The following is a 15,291-nucleotide window of genomic DNA, read 5'->3' as shown; positions in this document are numbered from 1 at the left end:
ACGAGATGATAATTGATTTTTTTTTTTCGTTCAGATTTGAATAGATTTTTTTTGTGCTCAGGGGATTGTTTCCAGAATTTTTTTCTTTATTTCAGTGACTATTTACTGGAAAATATTTCCAACAGTCTTTCATAAATCAGACGAGTATGGTATTATCGTAACCCTTCGATTTATTCAAATTTGCAATAACATTCAAATTTCCCTTCCCTAAATCTCAAGAAGTTCGTATCAACTGAATTCACCAAAGTGGATATTTGTTATTCGATCCGCCCCTTCCAATAAATCCATTTCAATTCAGTGACACAACAAAAGCGAAACAAAGAGCAAAGAATGAAGAATAATGGGCTGAAGATTTTATTTTTTTCCCCCTTTTATTCGCCACAATTTATCCCGTACTACCCTCTCAATTCTTCCACCTCCTGCTGCGCCCTTCCCTCACCCCTCAGTGCCCCCCTCCCGCAGCCACCCCCCGTGTTTTGGAGCAGTTCAGTACTACGTGATTCAAATCTAGATCCGATTCCATCTAAGCTTTTCCACCACGGCTGTTACGAGTCATGAAGACCAGTATCCTCACAACTACTACTACTACCACCCCACTATTCAACGTTAACCACACCTTAGCGGGTGTATATCTCGGCAAGTTCCTCCTTTGGCCTGTGTTATCGAGCCCCCGAGCCAAATCCCAGGGCCAAACGGTAATTCGGACACTGCCAGCAGGGCTTTCACAGATTAGAAATCACGGGGTTGAAGTGGCGAACCTCTTGGTGCCTACCTTCCTTATTCATTCCTAGCCTCTGGCCCCTTGCGATTTTCTTGGTCATATCTTTGAACATGATTCATCGTTTGAGGAAGCCATGTACAGATACTGGTCGCTTGTTATTGAGATTTTTAATCAAAGGAACTGGAGTACTGGCTTCTGCCAAAGGAGAAATGAGCTGATTTTTTTAGTAGACTTTTGTTAATTACATGGATGGAAAAGTGTAATGGGAACTTTGCTAATTGATTGTCATGGATTTCTCAATCTAATTGCATAAATAAAATCAATATTTCATTTGTCATGAGGAGAGATCGGAGAATTACCTCAACAATAACAGTTTAGTCGTCATGAATCGTTTTATGGCCTCGCCATTCACATTTTTATTTTCTCAAGACTGAAATTGAATTTTCCAGACTCAATTGCTCGTTTCACCTTGACAGTAGTCGATAAATCAAACTCCAACTCCAGAAAAGTGTTTTTCCTCGTAATATATTTTTTCTTTCCTGTTCTTCCAATCCCCTGTAACTGGGGAGAAAAAAAATTGTAGAAACGACAGGATATTTGGTGAATTTTTAGAACTGCTAAAAGCAGCTTTTGCGAAAACTTTTCCAACGTAAACCATAACTTCTCTCTTCGCTCTCATTTTCGGGAGCTTCTTCCCATCGTATTTTGTTTCACTTTATCTTTCCCTTCGGTAATCAAGCGACGTCACTCGTGTGGACTCCAAGCGTCTGGTGAAAAAATAAGTGGGGTAAAAAGAACTTCAATTCATTTTTATTAGCAAACTCTTGGAGTAAGAAAGAATAAGATATCAAGCTAAGAGTCAAATTTTTTCATTTACCTACTTCTTCCAGTGTTCATGTCTGATGCCCTTTTTCATCTATTCATGAAAAAATTTAAACCCTCGTCCCCTGCCAATTTTTCAGCTCTTATCAACCCCACCCATGGGTCATTCATGTCACTGAGAGAAAGAAAGATTTTCTGGGGGAAAAAAAATGCCACATACATCCCTCGGAAAATGGAAGCACCTCAGAACATTCTTGTGAGAAAAATGGATACCTAGTTTTCTAGAGAATTCATTCGAATTTCTCACTATCGACGATCAAGATCGATCATTGATAGTAAACATTCACGTGAGTTATTTGAAGATTTTCTGCAGCGTATCTAGTCAATTTTGTAATGCATTTCTCAGTTGAAATGACCATTTTATTTAAATAAACTTTTTCTAGAGCATTGGGGATATCTTCGAAGACTATTAGAGAACCAATCAATTTCTATTGAACTCCCTGAACTACCTCTGTTGTTGCTATCTTTCCGCTTCTTCGATCAATTTTTTTTTCGTTCATAAAAAAAAATTCAAGACCTCAGCCCTATCCAATTTTTCAGCTCTTATCAACCCCGCCCGTGGGTCATTTATGTCACTGTGAGAATGAAAAATTTTCTGGGATGAAAATATCCCATAAAGCCCCCGCTCAAGATTACAGCGCATCAGATCATACTTTCAAGAAAAAAAAAAGAAGTTTTCTGGAAATTGTGTAATTTCCCCCTTTCCGCCCTTCGCTCGAATCATCACAAAAACTTCATTCCCATGAAGTTTCTCACTTGAAAACACCGCAAGATCTGTTTCTTGAAAATTCTGCCAAATTTTTTTAAAGCGCAACACGAATTTTGACGAAAATTCTGGTGCGACGTACGATTACATTTTCTCCCGTATTTTTTCCAACATCTTCAGGACAATTTCCATCACACATTTTTCTCCATCTGGGTAAACGAAAGTAAATGTAATATTTCCTTATTTCCCTTTCCACCTGTTCCTCCTTCTCGCATATCTCCCTTCATTTTCACCCTCTACAAACCGAAGAAGAAGAGTGTAGTTTTCTCGTTCATTTTAACTCGACTTCGGGAGAAAATCGGAGGTTTGTATCGCGCCCAGGGTCGCATTCTAGATGTGGCAAGACCACTAGACACTAGATGCTAGTGTACGTGAAAATAAAGGGGTGGAAGATGGCAATGGAAAAAGCCCGGGAGCAAGTCGATGGAACATCACGACTTCACATCGTCAACTCCTCGACTATCCAACAGAGTGCGGAGAGCATCTGGCAAGCGATTCCGTGCACATTTTTTGCGCTATACTGTAGAAAAATTGTCGATGAAAAACGAGTTTTTTGTTTGGCGAACGCTTCGACAACATTGCGATTAAAATGGTAACGGTTTATCAGAATTATTTGCAATTATCCAGGAATAATTTTTCGTATATAACATCGGGGGATGAAAAAAATATGCTCTGATAAAGGCCAACGCGATTTCCTTTGATGTAAAATATTCCGCAGAGTGGATGTAGATTGGAAAAAAATTGGGAAGTAAACACAGTTTTTGATCAGTTTTATCCATAAAGGTCTTCGAAGAGATAAACTTTCGGGGAAATTTCGGGAGGATAGATTTTTTTCTGTATTTTTTACTTGAATTTCGAATTAAATCATTCAAATGATCTGCAACTTAAAGGATAAATTTAAATAAATAAAATAAAATCAGTTGAATTAAATTTTCTCCGAATGAATAATCCCTCTCTCACTTATCTACAGAACGGCCCCGATACTACCGCAAATCTATCGCTTCACCTCATAGGATATAAAAGGGTCTTCCGCGCCTCAAACACGTCTCTGAAGCCCAATAACTACAATTTCATCCCCTCAGTGTTAGGAACCAATTCCCCTGCCTTGCAGCACTTTTTTTCCTGAATAACTGGGTAAAGCCAGTAAATCAAATCAAAGCCGGGCGTATTACTCACCGAAAAGTCCTTTCTTTTTTTTCGTGTCGAAGCGGACAATATCGAGTGAAGAGTCACTGTAAACATGACAGACGATCTGTATCCCTTCGTTCAGAGCGGACAATCTCTCCCTCGCTCGCCACCCGGAGTTTTACGGCAAATGCACAAGGCACATGCACAAGTGCATGTGCCTCACATGCAGCAACGGTGAACTTGTCAAATCCCATGTCAAATATTCAGAATTGTGCTCTTTTCGTCGCGCGTATGAATTTTACCCCCGACACCGGGGGGATCCAGACGAGATCTGATCGAGGTACGAGTGAATGTGTGATGCTGCATGTACAGGGTGTCCTAAAACTCGAGGTAAATGCTCTGCGGGCAGCTCGGGGGAGTTGTTTGAAGACCGGAGGTCTGATAAAAATTTTATTTCCGACGTACTGGAAAAACCCGAGTTGGAAATTAAGATCTTTTTTGTTCCCTTGTTTGCATTACATTGATCAAGCCCGGAATTGCCAATTTTTTTCGTGTCAGGATGACTAATCTTTATCTCAGGTATTTAAATAGACTCTTTTATCACTTGGGCGGCAATTTAATTTGTGTACTATATTTTTTTCAAGTATTAAACATTTTATAGAAGTCTTCAACAAAGTTACTTCATCATATTCGTTAAAAAAATAAAAAAGGAATCGCCACACAAATAAAAAATCATGTAGTAATTAAATTCTTATATGAAATTAATTTTTTTTCACATTGTTATTGAGATGAAAAATAATGAAAATGAGGAATGGTAAGAACTGTTATTCTGGTGTCGATGGAATGCAGTACACCTGTACAGCATATGCGCTGTTTAAGTTGAAAAAATAATGAGGGAAGTTAGTGCCTGTACCATTCACTCACATTTTTCAGGAGTGGATGAAAAACAAATTTTTATTGTTTTACAAATATGTGATTGAGTAATTCCGCCAGAAATTTTCATTCTTCTCTGGAAACATCGATTTGAATAATTCAGACCATTTTTAATCGTGTTCTTCAAATATTTTTACTCCAAAATCCCTGACGTCCGTGATTTTCAGTTTCTCCATTATTAATGGAGCGTAAATTGTAGGTCTGGTAGACATATTCACATCCATTATGATAGTTTCGATAGCAGAAAAAAAAATCTCCATTAGCTATTGGCTATTATCGACCTTCGTGTTTGTGGATAATTTTGTTCCGCGTTTTGCGGTTAACATAGCCCATTGCTTCTGTAGGGTTGCTCCACTCTGCAGCTATAAAGGGCTGCCAAGTGACAGCTGGCTCTTTACAATCAGTAGCCTTCCTAATATCCAATTAATTCAATATAATTTGCAATTATTCATGGAGAGTGAATTTTTAAATTTCGCTGGTTCTCCTCTCCACCCAAAGAGAGAGAAAAATAGAACTACATGACGTGTTTGGTGAATCGATTGGTGATGACAGTGAGAGCCAGTCAGCCTATGAGGTCCATGAAGCTGCTGTTGAACATCAGTTGCCTCAAAGTATCCTTTTTTTTCCTTTGAACTTCACTTATCCTCGGATACAGTTGTTTTTTCATCTTTTGAAAGTCCAACTCGTTGTTATTCCATGGGAAATCGATACGGTAGTCCTCATACATACCTGAATAAAATAACGATGATTCAAGAAATAAAGAAAGTCGGGTAAATTAGATTCCTCCGGCCTCGAGTTGTGTGCAAATGAGAGTGGTGAATAAAACCGAATGAGGGATAAGAAAGGGGAGTTTTACATGAGGTGGAATGATAAGGTCACGTGCTGAGGCAGTGGTAAATAACGTCTCAATGAGAATAATGAAAGGTTCAAAATTATGAGAAGATAGAATCGGCTTTTCCCGCTGCTATTTTCCTTTTACGCCATCACCATAACACTTTAATTATTAGAATAGAATAAAATAATCGGAACTCAGCGGAATAATTAATTATTGAATGATATCATTTCCTCGAAAGATTATAAAAGCGAATAATTGAATAATTATAATTATAATTAATCAATTTTGCCAACTATGCAGATGCCACATGCAGATGAATTCGCCCAGGAATTCAATAGAATTTCCATTTGGTACAAAACCTCGTTTATTCCCTCACCTCAATGTCATTCAATCCCGTGACTTATAATCCCTTAAATACATCTGAACATCGAACACTGATATGTTCCCCATAAAAAATCCATTCCTCCTCTGTCACAGTATTGGATGCTTACTTTATTGACCGTGCTCAGTGTCATTACCCTTTTTATTCATGTGATGGTAGAGGGAGAGAAAAAAAACCACAGTGAAGATCGTAACGACCCAACGAAATGAAGGACATTTATAGCGATCGTAGCCCAGAACTGAGGGCTTTACGAGTCGTAAACCAAGGACACAGCCCTGCCATGGAACATCCGCACTGTGTTTCAGCTGTGTATCGATCGTTCCTCCACGATGTGTGGGTAAATCGGAGGGTGAGGACACGAAAAGTGGTGGTGAGGGGTAGGTAAGGGAGGGGTGAAACAGAGGAGGGACTGTGAAACAGAGTGGTATGAGAAACACGCACCCTCTGGGATCTTCTACAACTGTGATCAAACTCGCAATCCTATTCCGCACGTTTAGTTTGCCTCCCGTGAATTTACCTCATTGTAACCACTTTAGGAGGCTTTAAACTTGACGGCTATTTCCTTTATACTCGACAATTCACTATTGTAATGTTGATACGGGAATTGTTGGGTGATGAGATTAAAAAAATTTCGGTCGAATGAGAGAGACAGAGGTAGAGGGCGGAGGGGGGACAAATGCAGCGGACGTCGGTGGGAATATGGGGATCAGTTTTATATTGTTAAGAATTTTTAATTGCAATTGTTGCATTATGTCGTATTTATGGAACTGGAAGTCCCATTATGGCTCGGCTTAAAATATTTTGTTTGATCTTATTCCATCCAAAAACGATTATTTAGTGCTAATGCCTTCAGGTTATTTCGGGGGCAGGTACACCCACCTCTTAAAGCCCCTGGGTACCTTGGCACCTATAGCCCGGCTAGCTCAGTCGGTAGAGCATGAGACTCTTAATCTCAGGGTCGTGGGTTCGAGCCCCACGTTGGGCGTTATTTTTTTTTTAACAATTTTAGTTCGTTTCTTTGGAAATGTATCATGAATTTTTACATCTGCAGTATTTTTATCACAACTTTGAGTTATTCCGGGGAAGATGGAACTGTTGAGAGGCGATCATACCCCCCCCCCCACCCCCTAATCCTCCAAATTATCTGAATAACCCCACAATAGTATAACTCTGTATTGTACCACCTCTGTATCTCTATCCACCAATTACCCCGAAAGAAACCGGAATAAATACCCCTCCCAAATTGGCGCGAGTATAGCGCATGACAACGATAAATTGGATGAAATCAATTCTCATTATCGAGGGAATAGTTTGTGAGTGTAGAGGGGAATAGAGAAACCCCATTCAGCGAGAGGTGAATTTTCAATCGTCTGGTAGTGATCGGTTGAAGAGAAATGGTTAAAGCCGAATGCATTACGGTTAACGACACTGGTAAAAAACTATTAAAACAAAAATGAAATAATGAAGCTGACGTTTGCCCTGAAATAATTGAGTGGATTCCATGAACGTTAGGGAAGCTCTTGTGTACAAACATTAATCCCTCATTTTTTTAACCCAACTTTCAGGGGAAAAAGTCCTTGGAACGGAGTGGGGGATGGCAGAGAGGCTTTCCAAAGTTGAGGATAATTACGACAGACTCAACGGGTTGTGAGTGCAGAGCGCTTACAAATTACTGTAGTATTTACTCCCCCTTTTCCTCATTTTTCCGGGGATTTTTTTTCCTCCTCATTGTACTCATGACATCAGCATACGTAGAAATCGATGAGAGCGACTGCTCCGGAAATTAGCCGTAGGCAAGACCCACCCCAATTTATTCCGATTTCGGTGCGAGGGACCAAAAATAATCAACAGCCGGAAATTCCGATTTTTTTTCGATTATCCAGTTGTTTTTCTCCTGTGTTCTATTGTAAAAAATCGATTTACCTTAAACACTGAGGGAGGTTGATAGAGTCCAGCGAGGGAAGCGAGAGTTTGTGATGGGCGAGGTGATTAGAAGGCGGTTTGTGAGGGTGGTCCAGATAAAGAGAGAACGTTTGAGGAAAATTTGAAATTGATTAACGCATTTGTTCCTTTCTGAGTATTAAAATTCTTTCAACGGGGCAGTTATGGGAATTAATTTTTACGACGAGCTGCTTTCGGGGAGACGTTAACGATGTTCATCACGTTGTTTATGGGATAAAGCTGGCTTTGATGAATCGAAAATGAAGGGTTATCTGAGGGGAAAGTACTCTGCTAGATTACAAAATTAATTTCATGGATAATTTAGCAGACTCTTGAATGTTTTTGCCGGCATTTGCTGGTGAGCTTTCCGGTAATTTTCATCAATTCTCACGCGGAGAAAATTCTTTGCAGAAAAAAATCGTGTACCTTACCACAGCAAACGAGTTGTATTCAATTTCCCTGTGACAATTTAGCTGAAGTCGACATTTTTTACTTCCTACAAGTAGCCAAAGTGTTGATGTCTTCTTCATTTTTCCCTTTTTCGTATTATTGATTAATCGAAAGTGAGCGTCAAATAATCGATTACCCGCATGTACTCCGCCAGGTTCGATTAGCCACCCTGATCCCTTTTCATATGGAATAGGATTATAGTTTCGATAGTGACCACTCCTGTTTCCGCTATCTCTTCATTATCAAATCAACGAAATCCTCTTGTAAAGTTCGCATTACAACCGCCTGAAGGCGCTAAAACCACCCAGCAGAGCGACACGTTCATAAATATCCCCTACTACGCACACAAAGCACCAAAAAAAAATTCCCTAACTTCCATAAATTCGTGCCCCACCCACCCAGCAATTTCCAAAACTTCTCATACCCCTGAAAATCCCTAATACAATACATCCAAATAAAATTACAACTTCTCACTCCCAGTTTCCCGTATTCAAGCATTCCCAAAACAACAACAATCCTCCAATCACAATCCCTCCAAAATTCCACCTTTCTTTCCCCCAAATCCCCAATTCAAACTCACAACTACCTCACTACCGCCCTTCTCCCCCAGCCCATATGCAACGCGACACAAGAGTTTCATTCGCAATTAATGCAGGGTAATTGTTGTCGCGTATATTACAGGGTTGAAGCCTTCACAATTATCCCCCCCCCCCTCGCCCCTCTATTTCTGCTCGTGAAAGCTGGGTTTCGCCATTTAGTTTTGCCGTGTTAAGGCGATACGAAGTCAAGGGGTGAGAGGGAGCGAGGGGTATTACTGCATTCAACCGGGCATGAACGAAAATTTCTCCTGAACATCTTTGGCCTCTCTGTCCGGAAGCTCCAAGCCCTCTGCCCTGCCCACACCACCATTCACTCACCCCTCAACTGGGAATTATGCAAGTCAGTGGTGTGGCAGTTGTTGAATAAGAGAAAAGAGAGCAAAGAGAAAGGGTTGAAAGCTGGTGTGCATCTGCGGAGGTCTTCAGAGGGCGTTAAAGTTTCCCTCGTAAGGTTCTCGAAAATCTTCACTGCTTTGCTCGTTTCCTCTTCTCTTGTCTCTTGAATACGTGCACAACGTGGAACGTACATCAAGGAAAAAGGGACGAGGGATGGGGTGGGTTGGGGAAGGGGGATAAGTCGGTGGTAGGTGAGGGGGGAGAGGGAGGGAGTGTGTGAATGCTTGGGCTCGTTTCTCCCTCCGCAATGAGTAGCATTGTCTCGTGAGACCACGGAAGAGCCCGTTGAGCCTCTTCTCCTCGGCTTCACAGAGGGGACCCCCTCCAAAACTCCTCCAGTTAGGCACCCAAGGTATTCTCGTTGGACTCCGGAGGTCTAGCTCACTTGGCACGTTTTCTACTTGAGGTGAATCTATACAGTTGCATACTGGGATTTTTAAGCTCCCGAGGGGGATGGAAACAGCTTTGAGGTTCGAGGGACTTCAGGAGGAATTTTGAATTGGGGATGAATGAGGGTTATAAGGGGGATGTGGGCTTGGGAATTCGGTGGGAGGAGCTTTGGTCATTTTGGGGACTGAGGGAAATGAGATTAGAATTTTTTTGGGATTTATTGGGTGGTAGTGAAGGGTTGGGGGAGAGGGAGAGTGGCGTGGATGATTAGTGGTGATATTTACACTGCGAGAAATTTTCGGAAAAAATGAGGAAACAATTAATGTCAGAGCCCTAGCTCATCTGGCACGTTTTCTACTTAAGGTCAATCTACAGAGTTGTATACTAGGATTTATATACGGAGGGATTGAGGAAAGATTTTGGATTGGGGTGAATGGGGGTTATGGGAGAGTTGTGGATTTAGGAATTTGGAGGGGGGAAGGGTGTGGTTCGTTTTGATGGATTGAGGAAAATGAGAGGGTGATGAGATGGCTTCAATGATTAATATTGATTTATGGGAATGACGGTATGACGCAGGGGGTTCATTTAATTGGAGAGGAAGATTTATGAAGTGGTAAAATTTTCCAAAAATATTACGGGAGCGTATGTTTTTTATGGCAAGAAGTAAAAAATTAGTCGCATTTTTAACTGAAACAATTGTTGGAGTGAGTAACATGTGGTTTTCTTGCAGGAATTATTTTATGCGATACAGAATAATTCAGATATTTCAATAAAAATATTTGTCTTGCTGTCAGTGTATGAGATAAGTGGAGAATGCTTCCAATAATATTTCACTTTGAAGGTGAAGAGGAATTGAATTGAGAAAATACTGAATAAAGAATTAAGTTTTCTCTTGGAGTTCCGAGGCTATGTCTCGTAGCACTTCTTCCACTTGAAGACGATCGATACATTCACATACTGAAATTTTTAAACTCCTAGGATGTGCCTTGAAAACGAGGAATTTAAAGCTCCACTGGACATAAAAAATGTACATCGTTTGGGTTCATTTTCAAGTACAAGTCATGAGCTTTCTTGTTAACCAAAATATTATCTGTCACTGTTCATTTCGTGAGTTTATCCTACCCAGCTTACATTCAGTGAATAAAAAATTAGAAGAGGAGGAAAGAAGATGAAGAATTATGACGATTTCAAATCAATTATTCGACAATTAGACTCGTAGTCATTAGAAAATTCTCAGCAATAACTAAAACCGCTTTCCACATGTTCAAACTCCACTAACATCAATTCACTCGTCTCTGTTTCAGGCCTCCGAAAAGTCTACCCCTACTATTTCACCTTCACGACCTTCACGAAGGGTCGTTGGGTGGGTGAGAAGATCCTCGAGGTGTTTGCCCGTGAATTTCGTGCCCATCCGGCCGAGGAATACGAGAGATGCATCCGTGCTGGCACTCTCACGGTCAATTACCAGAAGGTCGACGTTGACTACAGATTGCGGCACAACGATCTCCTCGCCAACGTCGTTCACAGGTGAGTGAGCCCCTCTTACCCTTCATCACCCACCTTAGAAATCCTCTCAACATTCAGAATCACACGAGAGGGAATTAAAATAATCCATTCACTCTAATACAAAAATAGCGATATGGAAATTTCCGTCTGCACATTCAGCGCGTATTCCACTGTCCGCTTGAAGTAGAGTAGCTTAAGTTCCCTCCGGCAGATGTGCACTCAACCAATGAAAACGGAAAATAAAAAAGTATCCGTATGGGAAGGGAGAAAAAGCAGCAAAACCAAATAAAGAAAAATTCTGAAAAGCGAAAAACGAAGGAAGATAATTCCCACCTCTTCGCTCCCTAATTTCCATAAAAAATTATGTCCTATCACTCCATGGAAGACCTAACGAAGAAACAATGCGGCCATTGTCTACTTCTCCCATGCCGTTTTATTGTCACCAGAACGTGAATGCAAATTTTTGTTCAACAAAAAATTAGAGAGAAATTGTGTGAGGGGAGTAGTCACTATGCTGACAGAAAAAATTTGTTTCGTTCAGAGAATTTAATTTGAACCAACCATCATTCGTTTTTTAATCTTCAAGTGCAAATACTTCAGCTAAATTATCGACCTCATCAATGACTAATAGACGGTCACTGTTTATATTGTTCAGAAAGCTAATTAATTTTCAAAAATAATGAGAATAATTAGAAGATTATATCATATTATTTTAAAAATTTATTATGTTTTTAAAAATTCTGTTTTGAATCAACTTAGCCATGAGGTCCATTTAATTTGCAAGTCGTTCAAGTACATAATACAGATTTCAAGATAAATATCTCAATGAAAATAATTTTTTTCTGTCAGTGCAACAACTTTGTTGTCAAGGTCTGCAGCACTCGGGTTTAAAGGCTTAAATCCTCCCTCCTCACATTCTCCGAGGTTCAAGAACTGTCTGCTAGAGCAAAACAGACGGAAGTGCCTGAAAAAACTGCAGACAAATGCGAAAAATAGTCGAGAAAATAAATAAACTGAAATCTCCTCTGGTGTTTATCCGTTTTCGCCGTTTTGTTTTCTTCAAACTGTTGCTTTTTGGCGCCTAATGCCTAAACACCAGAGACGTGCAAACGGTAAAAAGTATCATGGGCTACATTGACTCTTCCATTTTGTATTGCGTCCTAAAATTTAGTTGGGCATTCGCCCCAGCTAAATTCCCCATCCTCCAACCGTTTCGTAAGCTTGGAACTAGCATCCAGTACATAGATAAATAATTTATGAGCCCAGCCTTCCAGCACTTGCGTTCGATCTTGTGCCAAAAAGCTGTATCCTATCCTGGGGATTAATACTTTCACATTAAACATATAGAAGTTTGCCTCTTTTTGCTGAACGAGGTAAATAAAAAAAAACTGGTTTTTTAGCGTGATACACGGAGGATAGGGCTGAGCTTGAGTAAACATAACTGGGTCAGTTTGAGAATTTATCCTGAAGTTTTAATCCACATGTATCAAGATTTATAGGGAAATTTTTTACAAGATTGACCTCGTCTGAGGATATCCAGTTTATCAAGTATGTTTCGGATTTATTTCAGAGAGTGGGTGAGCTTTTTTGTTGGCTGGGTGGGCTTTGGAATTATGAAGTTCTTTATGGGAGTTTGGGGAAATAGAGTTATCACAGTTGGAACTGCAAAAATATGGAATTTAGTTTGCAATAATTCAGGGTTTAAATTTTCTATTGGAATTAGAAAATCCTGGAGAGGTGTGAATTTTATTGAACTATGAATGTCCCCTTAATTAATCAGCTTTATAATTATATTCTATGGAAATTCAGGTTAATATATTCCTCCATTCGTGCCTAGTCAATAATTTAACGTCATTTTGGGTGCTGAGTATTTTAGTTTTGATTGTAAATTCAGTGGAGTCCCGAAATTTTACGATTTGAGGAGATTTCTTATCAAGTGACGAGATTTTCTAGAATTTTGCCACTGAATTTATGTCATAACGTAAAACATGGTCTAATACTCGAGGATAAAACGTTTTTCTCCTCGTGTTAGAGCCACCATTCTATTCTATCAACCAGAAACTGTTCACCACACCCCGGCAACCTACTTGTTCATCGCTTCTCCGCCCCCTCCCCATCTAAGGTTCCCATGTTAACCCGACAGCAGCCCTCCAAGTGCAAAAACGGTGTAAAAAAAATTCTCACGACAAATTAGGTTGAAACCCCCCTCAGCCAATTTCCAGCGTGCAAGAAAATACCCTGAAATTTTATCCCCCAGCCTTATTTTTTTTACCCTCTCAACTCAACTTAAAATATTCTCCCCCGTGCCACCAGGGTCTCTTGAAACGCCCCAATTAAGTTCACCTGTACTCTCCTTTAAACTGAAAAACGGGGGAAGAGAATAATGATAATTTAGTGAGTATGTGCTAATACATGAGGATAAACCGAGGACTGTTGTGTTGTTTTGTTTATGGAATTGTTGCATTTGTAGGTCAAAACAGGGGCGATTTTATTAGTTCACTCTAGTGAAATTGAATGTTATAAATTGTATGTACAATGTTGAACCCCGGCAATTGCACGTCAGGTTGAATAAATCGTCGGTCAAAAGAGTTGTGCAACGATGGGGAGAGAGACGAAAGTTGAGAAGGATGGGATAAACCGTCTCGGATAAGAGGAAAATTAAAGTGGCCCCTTTGATCATGACACAGTAATTGAAGAAAATTAAAAGACAAACAGATACACCTTGGCGCGTCTGAATTTATTTTTATCTTCCATTTCATTTTAATAATTTCATGTGCTTTGATCAATTAAATTCACCGAAAGATATTGAATAAACATCTGTGCATAGCTAACACGATAATTAGAGAATGTCAAAGCTCAACAAAGCTCACATCCTCGACCCCAATGTGTCTTATACAGAGGCTTTAAAAATTCATCACAGCGTGACGCAAATTTCACAAGTGAAAAACCTCACGTGGTATTTTTACTCGTGTGTGTGTGTGTGTGTGTGTGTCCGGGTGGGTTGGTGGGTGGTCGGGTGGATGCTAGTGCCATTAAGGGACGCATTAAAAGATCTGCATTTTGGTTGACTATATGGTGTACTACTGGTACTAGTGCGTTAACTGTGTTCCACCATTAGTGTAACGCTAATAGCTAGACCCATAGTACTTCTCCTATAAACGTCAACAGTAAATTTACGTAATTTTCCGTCAAACTCTTGTTCATGTGACGGTGAATTTTGAGTGGGTGGACATACCAGGGAGGATAACCTCTTTTACCTGCTTTCTGAATTGTTCAGCGGTGATGAACAATGCTAATTGATTGCCACTCTGTTGAAATTTCAAACGTAAATACACAGAAATCTCGGGAATTTGTTGGTGGAATGGGCCCGAGTAAACGTGGCTCTTTCCAAATTTGTAAATGTTATTTAACGTTGGGTTCTAGAAGTTGCGCAATTAGTTGTTGGTCACGGCCTTTCAAAATCTCCCTTATTTCGAGGACATTAGTCTAACGATTGTCAGGAAATAATCATCGTCTGTCACCCCTTGAATAATTTGTTTGCCTATTTGAACCATAATTTGGGTTCAAAACGCTATGAATTTTGGGTAGGCGAACATGGCCATGGGGATGACCTCTTTTTTTTTATTCTCGAACTGTTCAATGATGAGAAATGATGATTAATGAGTTGTCGGTAAAAATTTGAAACGAAAGATGACAGAAATATCCGGAATTCGTTGAAAAATAGTACTTGAGCAAATGTGGAGGTGGCTTGCGATTTTGTAAACCTTAATTTTCCGTGTATTTTAGAAGTTGAGTAATTAGTAGTTGGAATACTGTTCGTGGACGATTAAAATATTTCACTGTTTTATGTAAAGAAGTTATGGAATAACGCAATTATCCAAATGGAGGAAGAAACGAGAGAGCAGATGGAGGGAAGAGGATAGAGGGGGAGAGTTGGCTGTGTCGCATGTGAAAAACAAAAGCGTAAAATAGCGCCGAAAAGGTTTTAGCTAGTGCCGCATAAGTATAATTGGGTTATAAAGCTAAGTTTCGAAACAGAGTTGGCAGCGAATCCCCTTTTTGTGTCTCGGGTATCCTCTTCAGGTCGTTTTTCTTTAGACTTTATTTTTTTTAATTTGTTCTTTTCAAGTTGCATTCGCCACGGCATATGGTGGGGTTCATGAAATAGACGTGGGGTGAGAGAATGAGAGTGCATTTGGAGGTGAGATTAGCACTCTGAAATACTCAGCGTTGAGGTGATATAAATAGCTAGTCACGTTTATGAGTCGCTTCAGTGATGGACTGTAATGAAACGTTGAGGAGGTAAAAATCGTTTTGATTGTTGGTTGTCTTAATTGAGCGTGATGATTATCAGGGGCATCA

The 15,291-nt window shown here is 39.9% G+C and overlaps 1 protein-coding gene and 1 non-coding gene across 5 annotated transcripts in view; both read left to right on the top strand.

The window, feature by feature from the left end:
* LOC135162019 (pseudouridylate synthase RPUSD2-like) overlaps positions 1 to 15,291 on the top strand; it is a 116,113-nt gene that overhangs the window by 78,578 nt on the left and 22,244 nt on the right. For all 4 annotated transcript variants that reach the window (XM_064120069.1, XM_064120067.1, XM_064120070.1 and 1 more), the window contains one exon: positions 10,728 to 10,950. In XM_064120069.1, the coding sequence (XP_063976139.1) occupies positions 10,728 to 10,950 (223 nt within the window). The remainder of the gene's footprint in view (positions 1 to 10,727; positions 10,951 to 15,291) is intronic.
* On the top strand, positions 6,560 to 6,632 carry Trnak-cuu (transfer RNA lysine (anticodon CUU)). The gene has a single exon. It is a non-coding gene; the product is annotated as a tRNA-Lys (tRNA).

This window comes from Diachasmimorpha longicaudata, chromosome 5 (assembly GCF_034640455.1).
Source record: "Diachasmimorpha longicaudata isolate KC_UGA_2023 chromosome 5, iyDiaLong2, whole genome shotgun sequence".
Classification (NCBI taxonomy): Eukaryota; Metazoa; Arthropoda; class Insecta; order Hymenoptera; family Braconidae; genus Diachasmimorpha; species Diachasmimorpha longicaudata.
Note: the sequence above shows the minus strand (reverse complement) of the source record. Positions and strands in the feature narration are given on the sequence as shown.